General features: G+C 37.6%; 1 protein-coding gene across 2 annotated transcripts in view; it reads left to right on the top strand.

Moving 5' to 3' along the window:
• The window catches only part of TTC21B (tetratricopeptide repeat domain 21B), a 71,484-nt gene extending 49,439 nt beyond the window's left edge, over window positions 1-22,045 (top strand). For both annotated transcript variants that reach the window (XM_002928608.4, XM_034654671.1), the window contains 7 exons: window positions 4,521-4,671; window positions 4,868-5,029; window positions 7,094-7,289; window positions 10,972-11,196; window positions 16,002-16,122; window positions 19,694-19,761; window positions 20,936-22,045. In XM_002928608.4, the coding sequence (XP_002928654.1) occupies window positions 4,521-4,671; window positions 4,868-5,029; window positions 7,094-7,289; window positions 10,972-11,196; window positions 16,002-16,122; window positions 19,694-19,761; window positions 20,936-21,013 (1,001 nt within the window). In that variant the 3' untranslated portion in view covers window positions 21,014-22,045. The remainder of the gene's footprint in view (window positions 1-4,520; window positions 4,672-4,867; window positions 5,030-7,093; window positions 7,290-10,971; window positions 11,197-16,001; window positions 16,123-19,693; window positions 19,762-20,935) is intronic.
• Window positions 22,046-25,208: the final 3,163 nt, after the last annotated feature.

Raw genomic sequence — 25,208 nt, 5'->3', positions numbered from 1 at the left:
TGCCCCGCTCCTGCAGTCCAGGGAAGGGGCTCCTGCAGGGCGGCCGGCCACGTCCCAGCTGCAGGTCCACGGGTCCGCGTTCATTTCTCAGCTCCTCACATGCGCTGCCTGCGGTCGTGCTCTGCACAGCTTCTCCCTGCCCTCATAAGAGACTGTCTCCACTTCCCTGCTGGGGTGCTAGGCTTACCTGGGTTTTCTTCTTTCCGCTGTCCCCTCCTTTGTTCCATCTGTTTTCTCTTTATGACCTGTAAATCTCAGAATGTTCTAGACCTTGGCTCTTGAACTTTTTCTCTTTTTTTATACACTCAGCCCACTGGGTGACTTCATCCAAGCCCATGGCTTTATGTCCTATGTGTGTGCTGGTGTCTTGCAGACGTGTATCTCCAGTGCTGCCTCACATGCACCACCGTCTGTTTCTGTTCCCACTCAGCTGTCCCAGAGCATCTCCAGCTTAACATGTCCACGGAGAATGGTTGATCTTTCCCTCCCTTCAAATCCGCTCCTTCTCTGTTTCTCTCCTCAGTAAATAGCATTACCATTTTCCCAGTTAGCAGCCCCAGCTCTTACAGTGACCTTTGGCTCATCTTTCTCTTTACCACATCCCACCTGTCAGCAGATCCCTGCTGGCTCTCCCTTCAAGGTCTGTCTGGAATCCCGTCACCTTTTACCTGCTGTGCTGCTGCCACCTGCCGCCAGCGTCTCACGTCGATTATCACTGCTCCGTTCTCATACTGCACCCGCTTTCTGTTCCTGGCCTCTAGACAGTTTAGAAATGCTTCCAGCTGGAAGGAAATGGTGCAGAAGAAATGTTTATTGGTTGAATGGATCAATGAATGACTCAAATATGTGGTCATTTAAAAATACAAAATGTTAAGAAAATTGTTATTGTCTCTGTCATATTTTATGCATTCTTTGCTTTATTCCTAATAGGACTCCATTCACAAATCTGTTTTATCAGAATTACGTATCTATACTTTCTGCATGAATTATGGGTCAGCCTTAGCAGCTCATGTTATACCTTAAGTTAATGCTGTATTTAGCTTACCTCAGAAATGTACTGTCTAATTTGACTTAACCTAGCTAGTAGAGAATCCTTCTTATAGATAGAATTACTCTTCTCTTGACAGGTGATACTTCTCTCTCAAAATCTCCACATCATCCTGCCCCCCCCCCCGACATTAACTGCTGAATAAGCCCCATCAGTTCTGTGTGCTGAAGAGCCTGCTGTCCCATGCAGTCTGCCCTGTCCTAGCCCCCTGGTTGAATTAGGGCCTTTGTGCAGTTTCCCCGCTCACCTTCCAGCCTCTCGGCTCTTGCTGCTCCACGCCTTCATAGGACTGTCATACCACTTTCATAGATCAGAAGCTATTCCTTTGCTTAAAATTTAGGATGGCTCTCCAGAGTAGAGTCTAAAATCCTAGCATTGTTTTGATAATAAGATGGCCCTAAATTATTGGTCCATCTGTATTTCTTAGCCCTTGTCCTCCACCTTACTATCTAGCAACCGTGGATCTAGCACTCCCCGTGCTCCACTGCTCTATCTCTGCACACACGGTCGGCCTCTTGCAATGTCTTTGTCTGTCTGGCAAGGTCCTCCTCTTAGCGTTCAGGCTGCCCACGAGTCTGATTTTGTGTGAAACCTCCTGCCTCCGGGTAAAGTGAGGAATCTGTGCATTGTAAGTCATAGCACTTCATTCATGCCACATGACATCACGCTGTAATTATTTTCATATTTTCTCACTATCCATCAATAAGTACAAGCTAAGTTTTTTTAGAATGTAATACATTTCACTTTTCAATGGGTTCCTTAAGTACAGAAATTTGCCTGCTGTCAAATTTCATGGTTAACCAAGAGACAAGTTAATGCAATTTAATCTATCAGTGGTAATTATAATTTGAACTAATAATACATTTCAGTAATATTAGAAGGTGATAATTATCACCTGGCCTCCCACAGTTAACTTTAGATAATATTAGCAATATCATACAAAAAAACTTTGGCCAGAAATTTTAACCTTTATGTCCTGCGTAATCCAATACAGCTTATAGATTCTGTGACTTTATCACAGGTAGTTGTCCCTAGTTCCTATCAAGACTTTTAGAGTTGTAAATATTCCCAAAGACCGTTGTATTTTTTTTTAAGATTTTATTTATTTATTTGACAGAGACAGCCAGCGAGAAAGGGAACACAAGCAGGGGGAGTGGGAGAGGAAGAAGCAGGTTCCCAGCGGAGCAGGGAGTCCGATGCGGGGCTCGATCCCAGGACCCCAGGATCACTTCCTGAGCCAAAGGCAGATGCTTAACAACTGAGCCACCCAGGCACCCCAAGACCATTGTATTTTTAAAGCTCTTTCATGACCTTATTTTATTTGGTCTCAATGACATTTTGAGGGTCAATATTATAATCCTATTTTAAGAAAATAAGTAATTCTTGACTCAGAAAATTTGAATAATTTGCTTGAATTTGCATAGCCAAAAGACAAGACCTATACTTGAATCCTCTTTTTCTGAAGCTATTGTCTTACATGCTCTGCTTTTTAGTGATGCCAAATGGCAGGAAGAACAAAATCTTGAGACCCAAGATTATAGGCCAAGGAAGGCAAATGATGATGTTGTCATCATAAACTGGATTATCCTGACATCATACAATAGAGTAGATAGATACAGAGCCTACAGAGGTTCTTTTTAAAATATTTTTTATTACAATAATATGAAGTGCATAACATAAAATTTACCATTTTAGCCATTTTTAAATGTACAGTTCAAGGATATTAAGTACATTCAAAGTATTTTGTAATCATCACCATTAATCTTCAGAACTTTTTCATCATTCCTCACTAAAATTCTGTACCCATTAAACACTGACTCCCCGTGCTCTCCTCTCCCCATCCCCTGGCAACCACCATTCTACCTCTCTATGAATTTGACTACTATGAATACTTTATATAAAGTGGAACCATATGGTATTTGTCCTTTTGCGCCTGGCTTATTGCACTTAGTATAATGTTTTCAAGGTTCATCTGTGTTGTAGCATGTGTCAGAATTTCCTTCCTTTTTAAGGCCAGATAATATTCCAGTGTGTGTGTGTGTGTGTGTGTGTGTGTGTGTGTGTACATATATATATACAGCACATTTTTATTTATCCATTCATCTGATGATGAACATAGGGGTTCTTTCCACTTTTGGCTATTGTGAGTGATGCTACCGTGAACACTGATGCACAAATATTTGCTTGATTTCCCTGCTTTCAATTCTTTTGAATATATACCCAGGAGTAGACTTGCTGGATTGTATGATATTTTTCTCTTCTTAGAACATAAAATCAAAGATAAATTGCTTAAAAGGTTTTTGTGTGTGTGTTTTAAATTTAACCCTACAAACAAGATCAGCATAGCTTATATAATGAGGATTTTTGCGAATCTCCTATGAGTTCTGTGCTAACTGAAACTTGAGAGTCCAAATACCTTCAAAGGACAACTACAGAGAAATAAGATGTGAACCATCAATATAATAGACTGTTATGCAGCCATTTAAATCATGTTTCTGAAGACCATTTATTGACATTTGAGAAATGTTTACTGTACCAATGTTGAACCAAAGTTAAAACCCCAAGTGTGACTTTAGCTTTATATATATGTAAGCAAAGAAACGTGTTTATAAATATTGATAGGATGATTTTTCACTCGTAAATATATGAAAGGAAAAGTACCAAAATGTGGTCATCTTTAGCTGGCGGGACTATGAGTGATTTTTTTTCTTTATACCTTTCTTTTTCTGTGTTTTTCCAAATTTTTTAAAGTATCTCTGCATTATTTTTACAGTCTTAAAAATATTTATTAAATTTTTCTCAAAACTTAGTATTTTAGGGATGCAAAAGAACTAGATAGATTTGGGAGAAGAAGGCTTTCTAGGAACGTGCCAGGAAATTATACCTGACACCACAAAGAACTAAATTAATTCTTTTTTCTTAGAAGATAAAATAGGATTAAAACACTGGGAGTAATTTGTTACAGTTATATTATGGTAAGTTAGCATCTAATACATTAGTCACATATGCATATTAAGGAAAGTCTGGAGTAAAATTTCTAATAGACATTTTAATCAAAAGGTACTGTTCTCATCCCCTTCCTTGCCGCAGTAAAGAGATCAGAGATAGACTGGCCCTGTGCAATCTCATCAACCCTCCTGAATTTTACAGTTAGAGTTTAGATGACCAATGCAGAGACTGTTTCTAGATTTTGTTCCCAGAAACAGTTGCAAATTAAGTTACAACAAATGTACATTTTTATAGATTGGCTTGTATTTTATAGATTAGCTTCTGTCACTGTCCAGACCAACCAAAACCTTATCCAATTGTCATATAGTCTCTTTAGGGATTTATAACCCCTAAGGCATTCCTTTTGATTGTATTTAAATTCTGCTTCATTTGAAGCAAACTATACTTTAATGAAGTAGGATTATAACCGTCAAAACAAGAGATATAAAATATTGTCTATATCACAAATATTCTTTGTTTCTAGATAATTACATGACATTATCTCGTTTAATTGATTTCCTGAGAAGATGTGGAAAACTTGAGGACGTTCCAAGATTTTTCTTAATGGCTGAAAAACGTAACTCCAGAGCAAAATTGGAGCCAGGATTTCAATACTGTAAAGGACTATATCTTTGGTAAATCTATTGGTGACTAAACCCTACATAATAGGTTTTTTTCTCATTGTGAATAAAGTAGAATAACCTTTCCTTTGTCTTAAGATCTACATTTTAAAATATGTTAATAATTTTATTTACCAAAGAGATCATAAATGACTTAAAGTTAGTAGTCAACGATTGAAATAAGTGATTTTTTTTTTAAACATCTAACAAGGTATACTGGAGAACCAAATGATGCCCTTCGACATTTTAATAAAGCTCGGAAAGACAGTGACTGGGGCCAAAATGCTCTTTATAATATGATAGAAATCTGTCTGAATCCAGATAACGAAACTGTTGGAGGTGAAGTATTTGAAAATCTGGATGGAGACCTGGGGTGAGTTATCCTTTGACAAATTATCCCTTTTCTGGAAACACTTATTAAGGATAATAAGCAAGGATACCTTCTAAAAGAGGGCTCCGTTCTAGGACAGCACTAATGAAAGGTCAGATGAAAAAATCATAGCTAGAATAGCTGTTCTCTGAAACAAGCATTAGATGCTTTTAGGAGTTTTCTGAAATCAAAATAAGCATGTTACAAAGACACTCCCCTAGTTGCTCTGTTGAGAAGAAGATAAATTGTAGAATTTGATTACTTTAGCGAAAGCTGTCCACACAATAATAGTAAGCCCTTAGCAAATGTTAGTATGCCATACCCTGTGCTTCATACTTTATATGCATTGTCTTATTTGCTGCCTGCAACAGCGTTGTGAACTAAGCTCAGAGTTAGCCTGTCTAATGTAGTAGTAAATGGTGGGGGCAAGATGTGGACTGAGTTCTGTGTGACTGCAAAGCTCTTGCTGGTAGCCCCTGTTGTGCACTGCGGATAAATGGTATTATTGCTATCAACGTGTGTTTGTTGCTGTTCTTGAATTGGGCAAGGAATGACAGGGGGTATGTGAAGATGTAAATGTATAAGGTATATAAGGTAGTTTCTGCCTTCAGGAGCATGTAATCTACCTAGGAGGCAAGACAATATCTGAAACCAGTCTCTGACTAAACAGAAATGGGTGGAATGGATATTAAGTATTACAAGAATTCATAGAAATCCTAGCAGTGCAAAGCCATCGGGGGAAGATGAACAGAGGACTGAGAGAAAATTAGAACCAGACTGCTGAGAGGTTTTAATGACAGATTTGAAGGCTTTGGATTATAGAGACCATTGGAAGTTTTAGAACAAACCTAAGTTTGTGTTAGAAAGGTTAAGGTAACGTATTGTGCAGCTATAGGCTGTCCTCCTGGAAATCTCTAGCAAATAGTTGAAAATACAAAATGAGAGCTCAAGAGGGAGGTCACAGCTAGAGATAAGAGGTTTGGGGGACGGATGCTCAGAGTAGACAGTTGGAGCCCAGTGAATGACCTCTTTGCAAGTACAATGCAATGACAGAAGTTTGAGAACTAAATTTTGGGCATGCTGACATTTGAGGGGATGGGAGGGGGAAGGGATGTCAGAAAAGGGCAATCAGCTTGGTAGAAAGAGACCCCAAACTGTGTAATGTTACAGAAGGCAAAGGAGGGGAATTTTGAAGAAGGTAGCTAACAATGTGAAATGTTTTAGAGAAGATAAAGCCTAAAGCCTGAGAAAAAGACCAATGGCTTTAGTGATTGGGCTTTGAGAATTTAGTTTCCTTGTATTAATTGATTTAGGTATTTTTTTTAAAATAAGAAAATTGATATTACATATTCAAATTATTGCACTTGAAATTTATAACCTTTTGACAGATATATTGTTTCTTTTTTATTAGGATTTTATTTATTTATTAGAGAGAGAATGCACGAGCAGGGTGGGGGGAGGGGCAGAGGGAGAAGCAGGCTTCCTGCTGAGCAGCGAGTGGATGGTACCATGGTGCCAGCTCCATCCCAGTGGGATCGAGACCTGAGTGGAAGGCAGATGATTCACCGTCTGAGCCACCCAGGCACCCCAGATATGTAGCTTCTTTTCTGAGAGTCAGATAGGCCGCTAAAAATACTGTGGTGCTTGGCACATAGTGGGTGCTTCAGCAAGGTCAGTTACTTTTTACTCCCTCCTTTCTTTCCTTTCATTTTCTGTGTAGATCTACCACTTGATAATTATATGATCCTACTTATCCTGAATTCTAGTTTTATATTAGCAGAAATGAACACACTTACCACATGTAGATACTGTCTAATTTTTGTCTTCAGTCTAAAGTGAAGAAATGTTTAATGGTCTTTTATTAAAGCTATATTAATTTTGTTTAAGTGTAATGCATTATAACTGTGGTTCGCTTTGTATTAGAAGAGAATGAGTGCTATTCTGCGAAAGGATCACTTCAAATTAGTGACAGAAGAGAAACCACTGGGCCCCAGGGCTCATTCTAATCTCAATGAATTTTACTTCATGAGTAATAGACATAAGAGATTTATTTTTAATTGTATCCAGTAATTCAAGTGAGAAGCAGGAGTCTGTGCAGTTAGCAGTGAGAACAGCAGAAAAGCTCCTTAAAGAACTAAAACCGCAGACCATTCAGGGTCACGTGCAGCTTCGCATCATGGAAAACTATTGCCTGGTCGCTACCAAACAGAAGTCTAACGTTGAGCAAGCATTGAATACCTTCACCGAAATAGCAACATCTGAGGTCAGTAGATTTTGTTTTTCAGCTCTTTATTCTCTTTCCTTGGCAGTATAGATGTATGTATTTCAATTAGCTGTGTATTTTCTGAAGATTGACTTAATTACAAGGAAAAATTGCCTTGATAGCTTGGCATAATTCTACATAATATACCTTCATTTCTAGAAGATACTATTTTGTTATTTTGATATGCTGTTGATATATTTTTTCTATTAGAATGGTAAATTCTAGAGAAAGGGAGGTCTTCAAAAGGGCATCAATTAACTCTCAAAGGAATGGCTTTATTGTCTGGAGAATTTCTGTGTTGTTTCACTTAAGTGACTAAGTGAAAATAAACACCTGGCTACCTTGATAGCTCACCTTTTCACTTAGGCAGACTTGAAGTGTTTCTAGCTCTAAGGCTAAATGTACTGACAGCTTATAATTCAGTCAGGCGAGTAATGGTGGTGTTTTTAAGCAACCCTGAAATAACCCCCTGCAATAATAATAGTAGAAACAACAATAATACTAATTAGAGCAAAGGCTTTCTTCTCTTTTCAACTCACTCAGACCCACCTCCTCACTCTCTGGGCGCTGTGTTTTTCCTTCCCTCACATAGTGCTGTGTTTCTTCAACTGCTTGATACGAAGGCAGGGATTCTAGGAGCCCACCCCATCAGCAGTGGGTGGTAGCTGGTTCTAAACATACTCATTGGGTTTCCTGTTCTTCCACTCAATAGTGTTGTAGGCCACCGAAAATTCAAAATGTGTGTCTCTCAGAGGATATACAGAACTTTGCTGTGTTTCCTTGTGGTTCGGTGGTCACAGTGGTAGCAGTAAGCTACCAAAAACTCCCTACCGGGGCCCCTTCCTCCTGCCTCCCCGGACCTGGGAGAGCTTTGGGGAACCTACAGCTCCTGTTGCCATTTGAAAAGGGGAAAGATTTATACGATTTGAAGAGAAACCAGAGTATATTCCTGTTGCCATTTGAGAGCAAGTATCCTAAATGGCATTTTATTACCACTGTAAGCCACCTTGGAACTCAACAACAAGGTAGCACCAGCAGCAGTGACGTCCTAGAGCTGCGCCCTTCTGCCAGTGAAGTAACGTTGTCGGGGGCTGGGCCATGTGGCGGCAGATGGATGACAGTGGCTGAAAAATGGAGACCTGAAGTAGGAGAGAGAGTTTAAAGTGTGAGGTTTGAGAGAACACCAAAAGCCATGAGTGACATCACGGCTATTTCCTGGAAATACCAGGTTTTTATGTTGTTGAGACTGCTTTATTTTTACCATTCTTACTTACGTGATTAGTAATATGCTATCCTCAAATCTGTCTACTGACCATACCAGCCAAAGACTGATGCATGAACTGAAGTTTCAGAAACAATGAGTTTTATCTTGCATTTTTTCCTTGTAACTCATAAGCTACATATTTATTTATATATATATATACACAAATATATATAAATGATTTATATATATAAATGATTTATATATATAAATGATTTATATATATAAGTCATTTTTATATATATATATACACATATATATATATACACACACACATATATATATATATATAAAATGAATATCCATTAAGCAGCCAGTGGGTACTAGGCACAGCGGGAGTCACAAAGAAAAAATCAAGGACAGTCTCTTCTGTCGAGTTTATCATAATCCAGGGAAGATGAGGCAAAGCATACTGTGTAGAGACCAAAATCTATTACATTCCATTCTAGAGCTGCAGGTAAAGGTACTGTAGGAAATAATATTAGGAGAGTGGGGAGGTCCTTTCGTGGAGAAGTATGATTTAAGAAGAACCGCAATAAACTGCATTTTCACAGGCAGAGAACAAAGGCAAGGAGGCAGGGAAGCATCCTGTGTATTCACGACACTATGTGGCATTTAGATTGATTGAAAAAGAGTTACGTGACAGGAAGTCAGGGGAGGAAGCAGCACCAGATACATTACACCCAAGCAAAGTGTTTACGCCTGCTTTCATCCTGTCACCTTGTTGTTTATAACATGGCTGTATTGTCCTCTGTGATCTAAAGTTGTTGCAGCTCAGAGTGACTGACAAAGACAGAGGAAAGCCAGCTGAACATCTTAGGATGTCTGCACCAGAAAAGACATGTGGGTTTAGAACTCAGGTTTATACCTTTAAAAACTGTTCTTGAGTTCATTCAGTAGTGATCAAGCTGTGAGGAATTGATTAATTCTAATCAAACTCAAGGTGTGTGATTTTAAAAACAGAGAGCTTATTTTTAAATGTATAGTGTGGGATATTTTTAACATGTGACTAGATCTGGACATTTTTATGAGACTCTTCTTGGCTTGGAATGTCCTAGGACCTGGCTGACAAATTCAGAGCAGGCCTCTGCTTTCTTTCCTTTCTATGGGAGGAGGCAGGGGCAGGGGTGCTCAATAATTGATGATAAACCCCTTGTGTCTGCAGAATCTACTACCAATTGGCTGGATTTGGCACTCAAACCTTTTTGCCATTTCTTAATTAGGAGGACAGATTACATATTGGAAGTTTGTTGGTAGGCATAAAATTACAACCAAAGAAGTTCTATCTCCCAAAAAATTATTTTCATCGAGCTCTAAGTCATTATCCTCCTCTATTCCAGGGTTATTTCTGACTTCCAACCATGTTCAGTGTTGGACAATGAACAAACCACTCTCTCCTTCTGCAGTGGTCTTTATTGGTTACCCAAGCTTGCTATCTCACAGTGCCCCTTTATTATAGTCTCGATATTTTAATTTCTATATCACAGTTACCCATCCTTTATTTGTGTTTTAACCTGAAGCCTTTCTCTTTATAAAAACATCACAATCCCTCTTCTGAAATGTAAGAAGCCACCCTAGCTTTATCAGGGATATACACATATTGCTTAGGTAAGTTGGTTTCCTGGGTTGATCACCAATAGCTCCCATTTTATACCAATTCTTATTAGTTTTTTGGCTTCACAGAGTGACAGTTTCTGACATCGAACTCTCTCTAAAAGAACATTGTGTTTTACAGACGCTATCAAAAAGCTGCAGACTCTAAGTTTAAAAGACTATTTTAAGGCATTAGTTTATTTCATATAATTTCCAAGTGATGAATTAATCGCATGCCTTGTTTATAATATTTCATTGGTCAAACTTTATTGGGTGAAAAGACTTGAATAAAACAAGAAGGAAGGGAAAAGGAGCAATAGAAGTCAGTATTGATAAAAAGTCAATATAGATAAGTCCATAGAAGTTCATGTGGGTAAGGAATATCATTTGCAGGTTAATCAGTCTCATTCTTGTTTTACAAGTAAAAGAACTAAGGAGCCAAAATGCTGCATCTGAAACACAAATGTTCGATTAAGATTATATTAAAATAGAATTTTGTTTTTTTCTGTTTCTCTATAAAACCATAATAGCTAGTCAGTCCCATTAAAGATCAAGTCGCCCTAATTGTCTAAGTCGTCTGGTTATGGCATCTGCGTATTTATTGGATTATTTTGACCAGATGGTGCCTGACGAAGTTTCTTCATGGCAGCGTGAGATTAATTGGGGTATTAAATAATGACCATATCACAGTTACCTGTGTGGAGCCAGATACAGAGTCCACCGGCCACTTCTCCTGTTGTGGAACCTTTGCTACTAGCCATGTTTCCTTTTAAACATAGGACATCTTTGTTTGTGGATCTGGGGGTCTGAAGTTTTGCGTTCTTACAGAAGGATCATATCCCAGCACTTTTGGGAATGGCAACAGCTTATATGATCTTGAAACAGACACCACGAGCCAGAAACCAGCTGAAGCGGATTGCGAAAATGAACTGGAATCCAATTGATGCCGAGGACTTTGAGAAGAGTTGGCTGCTGCTTGCTGATATTTATATTCAATCAGCAAAATACGACATGGCGGAAGAGCTGCTGAAACGGTGCCTGCGTCATAATAGGGTAGGTGACTGAAAATAACTGTTACCCTGCGGTGTGAAGGTTTTCTGTCGTAGGTTATTATAGAATGTGGGTCCATTTCTAACGGTTCTTGTGTGTTTTTGAAAATGAAATGTTTATTCTTACCACCATCAGGAAATAACGTTAATAAAAAGAAAGACGCCATTTGCTCTTGAAAATAAAGGAAGATAGAGATTTATGCAGTTTCAAGTTTCAGCTGTGGTATGCCCCACTTATGGAAAGTGTTTGTGGAATGTCAAGCATTTGCCTCTGATTATCCAACTCATCCCAGATCTAATGAAAATTGCAGAAGAAAGTTAATTGCGGACGTCTGTCCCTCCTATTAAGAAATACTCTAGATGAATTTACTGCAGCTGCATGTTGTTCTCACATTATTAGAATCCACTATGCATAATATATTTTGTGGGTAAAAGTCTTTTCAGCATTTAATTTGTTTATTAAAAAGTCCTTATCTTTAGGTATGAAATTGAAAATCTTCAAGTCTGTAGAAATCCAGGGCCTTTTAGTAACAGTGCATTTTTGTGTTTAGTCACAAAAAAAAAGGTCTTCTTATACCTTTTTTTATGTTAAGAATTCGTTAGTATTTGTTGAGAAATAATAGTACGCAACTTAGAAACTTGAGGGAATTTATCTTTACAGATTCATAGAAATTACTTCAAAATTTTAATCATAGTAAATGTTTTACTCTCAGTAAATTAGATTACAAAGTGGATCTTTTGTTTTTTAAAGAGTTACGATCATCTAATGCTATTAAATTACTTTCTTAGGAAATTTAAAAACCTAAAACATCAAGCCATTTATCAACTTATAGTCTCTACATCTAATTTTAAGTCAAATTGTCCTTGAAAAACAGATTCTCACTAATAGGTTTTGAAAAATCTGAACTTCTGGACCCCCTCAGGCAAGGGAAACAAAATGAAAATAAACTATTGGGATTAAGAAAAAATAAAAAGCTTGTGCCCAGAGAAGGAAACCATCAACAAACAAAAAGGCAACCTATGTGTGTGAGAAGATATTTGCAATGATATATTTGATAACAGATCACTATCCAAAGATATAGAGAAGTCGTACAACTCAACACCAAGAAACCTCCAAATAATCCAATTTAAAAATGGGTAGAGGACCTGAATAGACATTTTCCCAAAGAAGACCTACAGGTGGCTGATAAACACATGAAAAGATGCTCAACATCAGGGAAATGCAAATCAAAACCAAGATGAAATATTACTTTATACTTGTGACAATGGCTAGAATCGAAAAGACAAGAGGTAACAAGTGTTGGCAAGTATGTAGAGATAAGGAAACTCTTGTGCAGTTTGTGGGAACGTGTATTGGAGCAGTCACTATGGAAAACTGTATGGATGTTCCCCAAAAAATTGAAAACAGAAATACCATATGATTCACTAATTCCACTACTGGGAATTTTTTCATTAGGGAAAATGGAAGTACTAATTCAAAAAGACGTATGCGTTCCCATGTTTATTGCAGCATTATTTACGATAGCTGAGATACAGAAGCAACCCAGATGTGGGGCACCTGGGTGGCTCAGTCAGTTAAGCATCCAACTCTTGATTTTGGCTCAGGTCATGATCTTAGGGTCTTGAGATCAAGCCCCACGTCTGGCTCCGTGCTCAGCAGGGAGTCTGCTTCTCTCTCTCTCTACCTCTAGACCCTCTGTCCCTCCCTCCATTCATGCTCTGTCTCTCTCTCTCTAAAATAAGTAAATCTTAAAAAAAAAAAAAAAAAGTGACCCAAGTGTACATCGATAGATGAATGAATAAAGAAGATGGATATATATACAATGGAATATTTCTCAGCCATTAAACAGAATTAGTCCTTGCCATTTGTGACAACATGGACGGCCCTGGGGTTATTATGCTAAGGGAAATAAGTCAGAGAGAGAAAGACACCATATGATTTCACTTACATGTGGAATCTAAACAAACAAACAAAAAACAGGCTCATAAATTCAAAGAACAAACTAATGGTGGCCAGAGGGCTGGGGAGTAGGGGGATGAGCAAAATGGGTGAAGGGAAATGGGAGATACAGACTTCTCATTATGGGATGAATAAGTCATGGGGACGAAAGGTAACAGCATAAGGAATATGTGATACTGTAAGAGCATTGTATGGTAACAGATGGTAGCTACACTTGTGATGAGCGTAGCATAAGGTATAGACTTGTTAAATCACTCTGTTGTACACCTAAAACTAATGTAACATTGCATGTCAACTGTACTTCAATAAAAGACAAGAAGGAAAAAGAAAAATGTAAACTGTCAGACAGCTGACCCCTCCATGCCTAGTCTAGGATGAAGCAAGATTACGTGGGAATTAAGGCTTCAGTACAGATAGCGTTTCAGTTTGCCAGAACACTGACAGCGATATATTGCAGGTTGAACACGAGGGCTACTTTAGAGGCGCCAGTTTGGCTGATTAGACATGTCAATATTGGAAGCCTGAGATTCAGGAACTAGAGCTTAGAAACCTTGAATTGTATAATTAAAAGATGGAGATCATCCAGATCTGGGACAGAAATGTACAAGATGATACTAGACCATCTTGTCCTACCAGATGGCAAGGAAGCTATCGAAGATGATTAGAGTCATGTCAAGGACTCAGGAGCCAACTTGAAGACACTCACACTAGCCAAAGTTGGAACACATTAACCATCAGTAAGAATAGTAACTGCAGTGGATTGAAACACACCAAATAAGTTTAAATCCATGAGTTTACAAAGATCCAAAAAAGAAAAAAAAAAACCTAATTGGTCATCAATGAAATATGCTGATGAACTGTTATTTCTAAAGCCAGCAAATAAAGGGAAGGCATTACGTACTTATCTGTGTGAACTATACTGCTGTGTAACAGTGTGGCATAAAAGGAGACATTTCTCACGATAGATGTTTTCCAGCTAATAAATGAAGAAAGAGTGATAGACTGTCACCATTTCCCATCCCTGATACATTAATGAATGGTTATAACATCATAAAAAAAGAATCTGATATTATGTGCCTCCTGAGGGAAGAACACGCCATCTGTGATGGGGCCAGACTGGGGTGAGCAAGTCTCACACCCTCACCTGGGGTCCAGAATTTAAAAGGGCACTTTAAGTGTCAGGAATTATCTTCAGCAGCTGGTGCTACTATAACAAAGTGCTATAGACCGGGTGCCTTATAATCAGCAGAAATTGATTTCTCCCAGTTCTAGAGACTGGAAGTCTGAAATCGGGTTGCCAGCGTGGTTCAGTGCTGGTGAGGGCTGTCTTCCGGGTTGCAGACCGCCAGCTTTTTGTTGTATCCTCCCACGGTGGAAGGAGAGGGCAGAGAATTGGCTGGGGTCTCTTTCATAAGGACACTGGTCCCACTCATGAGAGCTCCATCCTCCTGACCTAATTCCTTTGCAAAGATCCCATCTCCTGGTACCATCACACTGGAGGTGAGGGTTTCAACATATGAATTTTTTAAACATTCAGTCCACTGTAGATAAAAATAATCATTTAATCAAGATTATTATAGATTATTATAATAAATTGTAATAAAAGATTATTATAATAATTTAATGCAATATTTTTTAAACCAAAATATCAAAATGTTAAATAAATAGCATCTGCCAGTGCGGTGCTAAGCGATATTGAAGCCTGAAACAAAAGGGAAAATGTATGCCTCCATATCTATGTTTTTATGTATTTTTCATTTTAATGAAAATATTATTGACATATTTACTCCCATTAAAGTCAGGAAAATAACATAAATTTTGTTTGGATATAAAGAAAATATTCAAATTTAAAATGTGAGTTTCAATATCCCCACTTTTCAATTTGATTTGTAAAAATTAATGTTTGAGAAAAAATTAGCAATTAAAAAAAATCACAAAAACATGTATAGAGTTGTGCATTTTTCCTTTTGCCTCAGGCTCCATTGTGGCTCAGCAGGGCACTAACCCATGAAGTCCTTTCACCTCTCTCCCCAGAGATCAAGATCGAATTTAAACGTCTAGATCTAATTATAATTTCCAGATATCAGTGACATGGGAATACATTACATAAGCACCACAAGGATGAACTCAACTGAATCTGGGCTGTGACAAACTCGAGGATAAAAATTCTTGTTTGCTACATTTAACTGCAAGAAAAGAGAGAGATGGAAGGGAAACCTCTAAATCAAAAGAAAGTCAAGAGACATTTCAGCCAGTCAATGTGTGGGCCTTGTTTGGCCCATCATCCTAACAAACTAAAAACAAAACAAAATTATATTGAAACCATTTGAAATTTGAATAATGACTGGATATTTAGTAATATCAAGGAGTTGTTAAATTTTTGGTATGATAAACTGTGGTTCTGTTTAAAGGAAGTCCTTATATTTAAAGAAGCATACTAAAATATTTATGAATGAGATGGTACAATATCTGAGGATTTTTTATTTCCTAATACAGGACAGGTATGCAGGGGCTAGAGGTTAAAATAGTATTAGTCGTGATTTAATTGTTGAAGGTACAGGCTCATGGGGTTCATTGCACTGTTAATTTTAACTTGAAATTATTTGTAATAAAAACTGTAAAATACACATTCCCTTGCACGTCCCCCAGTTCCTGACTCTGGGGGGAATGGGAGTTAGGTTTGATCAGAATCTTTTAGTAAGTCCCATAGATGATTTGATTGCATAGCTAAGGTTGAAAAACATTGTTTTATGTGCCAATTAAATGAGTTAATGTGGTCGACCTCTATAGTCCTAAGTACCCCATAAAATCAAGTTTAATCTATTGATGTAACTTCCATTTTCCTTCAGTCTTGCTGCAAAGCTTATGAATATATGGGGTACATTATGGAAAAAGAGCAAGCATATACAGACGCTGCCTTAAACTATGAGATGGCCTGGAAACATGGCAGTCAGACAAATCCAGCGGTCGGTGAGTTTAATGAATTAGATACTAGGTTTTCACTGGAAACTTGGGTTCTATTTGTAAATCTTCATTTAAATGCATTTGATTTCTTTTTAAGAACAAAATATACATTAAGAGCCAATTTCCTTTATCAGTCTTTCTGAAAAATAAATTTTATATTCACAATAGTTTATTAACTTAATAGTTGTTAAGTATAATTTCCTGAGATTCAAACTAGTCCTCAGTCACCTTAAAGGACATCTAATCTAATTCAGCCCCTTTCTCTCCCTTAACCCTCTGCCATTTCCAAATGGTAATGCTGGGGAGGAAAAGTGTTCCAGCGTCAGGTCAGTTAGGAAAACATTTCATTAAATCAAGGTCTGCAGGTTTCTTTACTGCAGGACTTCTCTGTGCCTTTATACACTAATGTAAATTGTGATGGATGTCACAGAGGGGACAATGTCCAATAATATGACCATGGACATTTTTTTTTTTCCTGAGCATCCAGAAATATCAACTTGTTCCAGTGATAGACTCAAGGAATGTGGTCTCCAACATCCCTACCAGATAGACAGCATCTGGAATATGCTTAGTAACTAGCCTCCCCCCACATTGTGAGGGAGCTCATTCCTATGTTTTTCCCTTTCTTTGTACTGCGCTGGAATATGCTGCATTGAAACTGGCCAGGTCTCTTCTCTGGAGCAACCCACAGAGTCCTTTCCTTCTTACACGTGTGGCACTCTAATTCAGCTTTCTGTCCTGTCTCTCTAAACGCGTCTCTACAAACTATCTCAGTTACTCGCCCATTCTTCCTGAGACTTGCTTCCAAATCTTTCACCCTCCTTGTTGCCGTCTCCTGGAAACTCTAAAATAGTGCTTCCCAATCTGTGCTTTGGAATACTTGGTGAGATATTAATTGTTATTTCTTTACAAAAATGAAAAGAGAGTTGAGTAATGAGGAGGTTAGATTTTATGGCCAAATAAGTTTGGAAAAGGCCATTTTATTGGTCCATGCCCCTCCTGACCTGTTGTACCAGAAATGAACAAGTTCTTGAGTATAATTTAAGATGTAATTATATCTATAATCAAGTTGTTTTTTTATTAGGCATTTTTGTAGTTGTTAACTCAGCCTTAAGGTGGCATCCGTCCTTTTAGCAACCATGTCATGGTATGGACTCAGATTTAATTTGCAATCTGATAGGTCATCTTTACATTAACTGCTGTTAGTTCAGGACTTCCCCCACCGTGTATTTTTCTGGGGTCTGCTATTTTACTAGACTTGGTATAGGGCACAGGAACTAATACAATACCATTTGTTGATGGTATTTTTCCTTCTCAAGTATCATGTATCCTACAGGATCGAGTCAGCTTGTAAAATGAAAATTCCTTTAATGTCTTTAAAATAGATGTAATTTTGACACTTTATTTCATAGAAGGTATACATTTAGAAGTTAAATTATTTAAACATTCTGTTCCTTGGAAGACTTCAGCAAATGTAGAGATTCCAACTCATTTGTTCTTCCATTGTGTCATCTGTGTATTTTATAGATGATTTTATCAATTTTCCCAACTTCTCATTGGTAAGTTTTCTCTGAGGCTCTCAATTCATTCTTTAGTTTCTTCCTTAAGGTCGTCATTGCATCTAACACCCGCAGTTGCCTGGCCAAGTTAACAATGCATTTCACTTTTTCAGCTGTCAGGAAATCCTTCAAATCATGGTCATGTTCTTTCCGTAAGATTCAGGCTTGAGTACTGTCACTGTGAGAAGCACCAGGAAGAAAACACATGTATGTCTGCCCCTCTGCACCCATTCTCGGGTCACATGACACGCACTAGACTGTTCACAGTGTTCATGTTCCTCTCTCCTCTCTGCTACCTTTTCCCCCCTGATTACATAGCATTGAATTTCTACAAGCTTGACAAGTGTAATGCAGCTGCAGTGCACATTTTCTTTGCCATTTCTGGCCCTTTATTTCCTCTCTCAAATTTTTTAGACAAGATGATCTATCAAGTTTCTTCCAACATTAAAACTTTATGCTTCCAATTTAGTATTGACTAAATTGCTAATATTTGTGTGGCACTCTAAAACTTTTAAAAGCATTTCACAACAAATATTTTATTTGATCTTAAAATCGCACTGAGTTGGGGGTGGGTTCTGATGAGGAAACTTGAAATTGACAGCTCACTTGACTTGCTAAGGTCTCCAAGCTTGTCAGGAAGCCAGAAAGCAAAACTTAAATCCAGGTTTTTTGGCTCTAGTTTCCATGTAAAGTATGATTGGCATGGCATGACATTTTAAATTGTTTTCTTTTTTAAATGTCACCAACTTTATTTTTAGCTCATTTTACAATTCCTTTGTAATGATATCAAGTTTAACTCTCTGAAACTTACTGTTTTCATCTTTGACAGTTTTATAGGCATGTATGTTTATGTGTGTTTATATCAGATATTATGAATTTTAGATGATTCCTATTTCTTTTTACTACCTTGTGATTACATTAGCCAGTAATTCTTTTCAAATATTTGTTTGAAATTTTAAAAAAAAAATACTTTGGTACTTTTATTAGGGCCCAAGAGTGGCATTCAGATTTCCCTAATTTATATTTGTAAGAGGTAAAGTGAAATACTGAATTTATGAATTACATATTATTTTACATCATGGTATTATCATATCACATTTGGGGAGTGCAATGGCACTGTTACTTTCTTATCTCCTCCTGTTTGCTAACTTTCATAGCGTTCTTATAGAAAAACAGCAATCCTTTAAGAATGTCTTAAAACTTTATTTCAAATGTCAATATTTGAAACATGACATTTCCTTCTAGTACTTGTGCTAATTGTTACTAATGGTTGATGTGGAATATCTGATGACTACTCTACCCTCTGCTGGGCCGCTCTCCTAGCTGTTCTGCCCTGTCATGTACTCCGGGTCTCTTCGGCTCCTGTGGCTCCTACCATTGCCTTTTATCTGAGCAGTTCCCTCTGCCTAAAAGTGTTCATGCTTCTGTTCCCTTTGCCCAGTTCAGGCTTCATCCTTCAGTTTGCAAGCACTGCCTGATACCCACCCCCTCCCCATCCAGGTTTCTTATTCCAGGTGTGTTGGCCCGGACCTTTCTTTCATAGCATTTATCTCACTTTTGAAAGTAGTAACTTACATAATTATTTAAATAACCTACTTTATTTCCTAATAGAATGTAAACCTCCTGCCTTCAGGGATCAGTGAGCCTGACATGTTAAGTGCTAAATAAATCTATGCTGTATAAATGGATAGCTGTGGTATTATTTACTGTCTGGTGATGAGTTTGTACTATAATCTGAAATAAATGGGCCTTTTTTAGTAAGTTTCAAAAGCCACTCTTGTAGGATGGCAGTCTTCTCAAACCCAACAGGATGTTCACTGCAGTCCTTTTTCCAGCTCCATTTTCTTTTATACCTGTTCTCCCTTCATCCCATCACTTCTCTCTTATAGTGTGCTCACCAGCCTTCGCTTAGACTTCTCCAGTGAGTAAGCGAACAAAGGAGGAGGCAAAAAAGGTAATGCTAGCCAAGTGTTCTATAAATAGTACGACATCATTATGGCTTTTTTTTGTCTTAACAGGGTACAAACTGGCATTTAATTACTTAAAAGCAAAAAGATATGTGGATGCCATTGACGTATGTCACCAGGTAACACTTCGATTTAGATTTCTTAAAATTTTCAGCTGCACAATTTCCTACTTTTAGTTCATCTCAAGATGTATGTGAATAGAGGTAGAGGCTGTTGTATTTTGGTTAAATGACTCATCAAATACATCTGGGAAAGATTACCACCTTTCCAAGTTCAGCAAATGATAAAGTTTATTTAAATCAAACATGTTTTTAATTGGGGCTCCAATAATGTTTCTATCATGTTAGAGACAGAGGGCTAGAGGAGAAGCATGTGAAATAAAACTGATTCTCCAAGCCATTGTTCTGAATGAAGTTCTTGTAAATGTGTCCAAGTCTGGTTAGTAGAGAATTCAGATTTAGAAATTAGAGATAAGAGGTATTTCTGTTATTTAGAAGTCATTCAATTACATATCTGTAATTGATCCCTAACTAAATGATCCCTTACTAAAGTGGCAAATATTTAAGTTGCACTTTTAGAATTTGCAGTTTCTTTATATATGCATTTACATTGTCCCATTGATATATAAGGCATTGCCCCCATTGTTCCAGATAAGGCCTTATATTAAACATCGTTAGGAGCTCCAAGAAAAGCTCCTTAGAAAAGAATTATGTAATGTCTTCTAGCCCAGATGGCTGTATCAGCATCATTATAGTAAATACTTGGCTTCAGTGATTGCTATCGATTACTGAACCTTTCTGTAAGGCAGTATTTCATGTTAAAGTTAAGGTTGTGCATTAATGCAAGGTTATACGTTAGAACCATTTGCGGAATTCTCTTTTAAAAATGACTCTCTCCCCACTCCTAGACTCAGTAGGCCTGGAAATTTGTGTGTTTCAAAATCTGACGTGTGCTTATGGTCAAAAATAACTCTGTAAGGGTTTTTTAAATATCATGTGAATAGCTAAATTTTCTAAATACAAATCATTGATACATACTTGTTTTTTGCAACCAATCTATTAAGGAAGTAATTATATTTGTTGTATTTCTCACATGTATTTGTATTCTATTGTTGTCATCTAATTACTATTACTATGAGTTATGTCACATTTCAGATATCACCTTTAAGAGGTGTTGTTATATTTGTACGACTCTAATGCTCATTTCCAGTAAGTTTTGTAGCTCTCCAGTTCTCAGTAATCGATTACAAGTTCTCGTGCTTTTGTTTTGTTTTTTGTTTTTTTGTTTTTGCAGGTTCTTGAAGCACATCCAGCTTATCCAAAAATCAGGAAGGATATACTTGATAAGGCCCGTACATCTTTGAGGCCTTGAAAAGTATTTTAATTTAGTTTGTTGGTTAAGCAGGAAATGAATCAATTCTTCGAGTTCAGAATAGGTTTGAGCTAAAACTTTGTAACAGAAGCATACCTTTCTTTCTCCAGCAGAGGCTGCTATTGTATATAAAGAGAAATGCTATGTCAAATGGATGGGCTTCTGATGGAGAAGGTCAATGGGAGCTGGTTTATTTGATTGACTGTCTTGATTAGGAACAGGTTTGGTGTCTCTGTGATAAAGATTATAACCCATTTCTATAAAGAATATTTTGTTAAATACAAGGTACTTAAGTATCTATATCTTTTCTAAGGAGTATTAGTTGTTTATTTCAAGAAATATACATAAAATGCTGTTCTTTGTTAGAATTTTTTTGTAACATTCTCTGTTGTTTCAAAGGTTTGAGAAAATTTTCTTGTAAATTTATGAAAAAAAGTATATTTTAATAAAAAAGTTACAAATGTATGGTTTGTATTGCTCTTAGAACTCAAAGACATGGTAAGTTTTGCAAAATCAGGGTAAGCCCCCCAAACAATTTGCACAGTTAATGAGTAGTTGAAATATGGGACATTCCTAGAAAAATCTTTTTGGGAAAGTGTAAAGAATGTGAGCTTCCGTTCCCTTTGTTGAACTCATTCTTTCTGCTTTCGATGCCATTGTGATCTTAAGAAATAATCTGGATGTGAAATCAGTTAAAATAGGTAAATTCTTATAGGAATAGTTTACCTTAGTCCGAAGACTAGATGTCTTGATGTCACTTCAGACACTGTAACATCTGGCAGGGAAGGGCGACAGAATAGTTTTGGTCAGCAGGGCCTTACACACCCTGTGAAAGCAGCTGCTTTCCTTACTGTGCCTACCACCCTCTGGCATAGTGGCTCTCAGCCTTTTAGGTTAAAGTGAACCTAATCTTCACTCAGTTGTTAGCATTATTTCTGACTTGTCGTGTACATCTTTTTTCAGTTGTCTTTAAAAATACCATAAATAGGTCTATTTCATTTGCATTTTCAATAAATACAGAGTATATTTTTAAGTCACTTGTTGCTACTGAGTGTCCTATGTTTATTTTTTTTTGAGCTATATTCTCTTGCTTTTGACTACTTCTGCAATTTTCCAAAGTCCTTTTAATTCCAGTTATACGCCATAAAATTCTAATCATTCGTTTTCACCTACCTTATTTATGGCATTTCATGAAAGTATTTAAGAGCATTTATGAAGCATTTCATATCTGTTAGAACACTTTCACATGTCTTATTACAGTTGATCACCAGGACCCTAGAATATAGGTGTCATTATCCCTGTTTATGATTCTGGAACTGTGGCAGATTAGCTCTTTCTTTGTAATTCAGCCTGAATGGGCATGTTAAGGATATTATATAGCATAGTACCTTACGTAGTTCCAGTGAATTTGCATCGTAGAATGCTGGAGTCCTAGAAGTTGGATAGAGAAAGTAGAACATTTCTTCTCCCAGCAAAATACTCTCATATCAGTCTTCCTATCTGTAAAATGGGGATTTTGTTTTTGTTTCTTTAGCAATCACTGAATATTTCGCACCTGCCATTTATGAGGTACTATTCTAGGAACTTTACTTATATTATGTCTTTTAATTCACACTCAACTCTCCAAAGAAATAATACGCATTTTTTAGATGAAGAGGATGGAGTTTCAACTTAATGTTTTGCCCAAGGTCACAGAAAAAGTGTCAGAATCTGGATGCCATACTGACCCAGACAACTTCAAAGCTCACACCCTGTTTCCTTTATTAAGACATTTTGCATCAGTAGGAGAGATTTTGTCTATAAGAAAAAATTCTCTTGTCTACATCTGGCTGGCAGAAGAAACTAAGTGTTCTGTCACAGAGATAGTCAAATAAGGAGGAACAAGGTGAACTGAGTGAAATGAACAGTTCTTACAAACATGAAATTACCGAAGGCAAGTCTAATTGAGGAGTGGTGGAGTGCAGCCGTAAGTACCTGGATCTGAAGTCAGACCAGCCTGGGTTTCATTTGGCTCTACCACTTACTAGATGTTTAATCTTCCTTAAGTTATGTAGGTTCTCTGAGCCTCTGTTTTCTTGTCCAGAAAGAAGCACGTAAGGATAATCTGCCTCAGGTTGTTGTAAGGATTAATTGAGAGAACATACATAAAACCTGTAATGAATCTGACTCAGGCTCTTAATGAATGGTGGCTCTACTTATTATTATAAGTGGAACAGGGCCAAGTAGTAACTGCAGTTGAGAAAAACCCTCACAGAAGAGAAAAATGAAGTCCAAGGTGAGATAAAGAAGACAAGTGAGTTCCCCAAGACCGCTCAGCCATGTGGGATTCAGGTTCTCATTCATGCTCGCCCTCCTCCCCACCATACCCCATCTTTTTACCCCTCCGTCCTCCCCCTACCAAACACTGTGCTGTACTTTTTACATGCATAATCTCTTCTCCATCTCTGCCTTTGCGCTAGCCTCCTCTGACCTGGGATTCTCCTCTCCCTTACCCTGCTTCCTGTCTCCAAGCTTCCCGCTCTAGGCTTATTCTTTCTTTCTTTCAGGTATTAGTGTATTGTCACCTCCTCAGAGGCCATGTCCACGTCCAGGCCCACAGTCTAAAGTAGCCATCCTGCCATGCTGTATCATATCACCCTTTTTAAACTCTGGTTATCACTTAACCAGTCTCTGATGTTGTCTTGTTCACTGAGGCATGGTTTATGACCAAGCCTTATGTGACATACCCAAGATCACACATCCAGGAAAGTGGGAACTCAAGCTGCTCTGAACTGCTAGTTGAAGGAATCAAGTGAGATAAGAGTTTGGGGCTACGCTAAGGACAGAGAGCAGAGGAGTACAACATGAAAGAATTTTCTATCCATCTGGGATCAGAATACCATCCCCTTACGGTAAGGAAGCAGTTACAAGCTTAATGCACTTTGACCTTAAGCCAGCTGGTATGATGAACTGGGTCCCAAGAAGAAACAGCTTTCTTCCCTAGAAGTCAAGAACCTAGAGCAATTCTGGAAGGGTTTTCTGCATGCACAGCTGAGGAAGTTACTTTGAACTTTGCATTAGGGTACAAGTAGCTAGTAGAGTCACTGTGGAAACCAAATGACCAATTAAGACTGACAGAAACTTTTAGTTTGTGACTAAAGACAAGTGAATAGCCTTATAACCGGCTTGTGTAGCAGTGCGAGTGCTGAGACAGCAATAAATGACCGGCTTGTATAGCAGTGTGAGTGCCGAGACAACAGTAAATGAGGGATTGGCAGAGGTGCAGGGAAGCCAGCCCACCCATACAGTGGACACAGTGGAGTGCCGCCTTCCTGAAGGGCATTTCGGCAGTATGAACTTAGAGTTTGTCTTTTGGGTAATCGTACTTAGAGAAATTTTTCATAGGAGATACTCAGAAATTTCTCGAAGTTTTTCAGTTAAAAAAAAGGTAACAGCAAAAAGCTTATTTTTTGTTTTGGGGTTTTTTTTATTATTACCAAAACACTCAACACAAAGGAAGTGATCAAATACATTAAACTTTACCCGATAATGGAGTACTATGTAATCATCAAAAACTATTTTCAAAGATGTTTTTATGTGTTTTTTGAAACTTTTTTTTAGATATTTTTAACTGCTAAAATTCTCACAAAATAATAAGCAAAATAACAGGAAACATGGCTTCATATAACATATTAACTTGCAAAAAAATAGATGCATAGATATAAATACATACAAAACCAGATGAAACTAACCCAATTTGGGGGGGGCACCTGGATGGCTTAGTCAGTGAAGTGTCTGCCTTCGGCCCAGGTCGTGATCCCACAGTCCTGCGATAGAGCCCCATGTCAGGTTCCCTACTTAGGGGGACTTTGCTTCTCCCTCTCCCTCTGCCCCCCACCTGCCCACTTGTGCTCTCTCTCAAATAAATAAATCTTTTTTTTTTAAAGAAATTAACCCAATTTTTAACTCGTTCTGAGTGCTGAAATAATCAAAATTTCTTATTTTACAAGTTAACTGCAATGAACATATACACGAAAAAATTTTTGTGTGTTTTCTTTTTTAGAGAATAACATTCTAAAAACTTGCTTCTTGCTGACTGTTTAAAGTTGTTTAGCTGAGCAAAGATGAGTAGGAAAACTAAACAAAAGTTAACATTCTTTCAACTCTTAACACCCGCGCTTTACTACTAATTGTTTATGCAAAATGTAATCTGGTT

This window comes from Ailuropoda melanoleuca, chromosome 2 (genome assembly GCF_002007445.2).
Source record: "Ailuropoda melanoleuca isolate Jingjing chromosome 2, ASM200744v2, whole genome shotgun sequence".
Lineage (NCBI taxonomy): Eukaryota > Metazoa > Chordata > Mammalia > Carnivora > Ursidae > Ailuropoda > Ailuropoda melanoleuca.
This window is presented reverse-complemented; position numbering and strand designations above follow the sequence as displayed.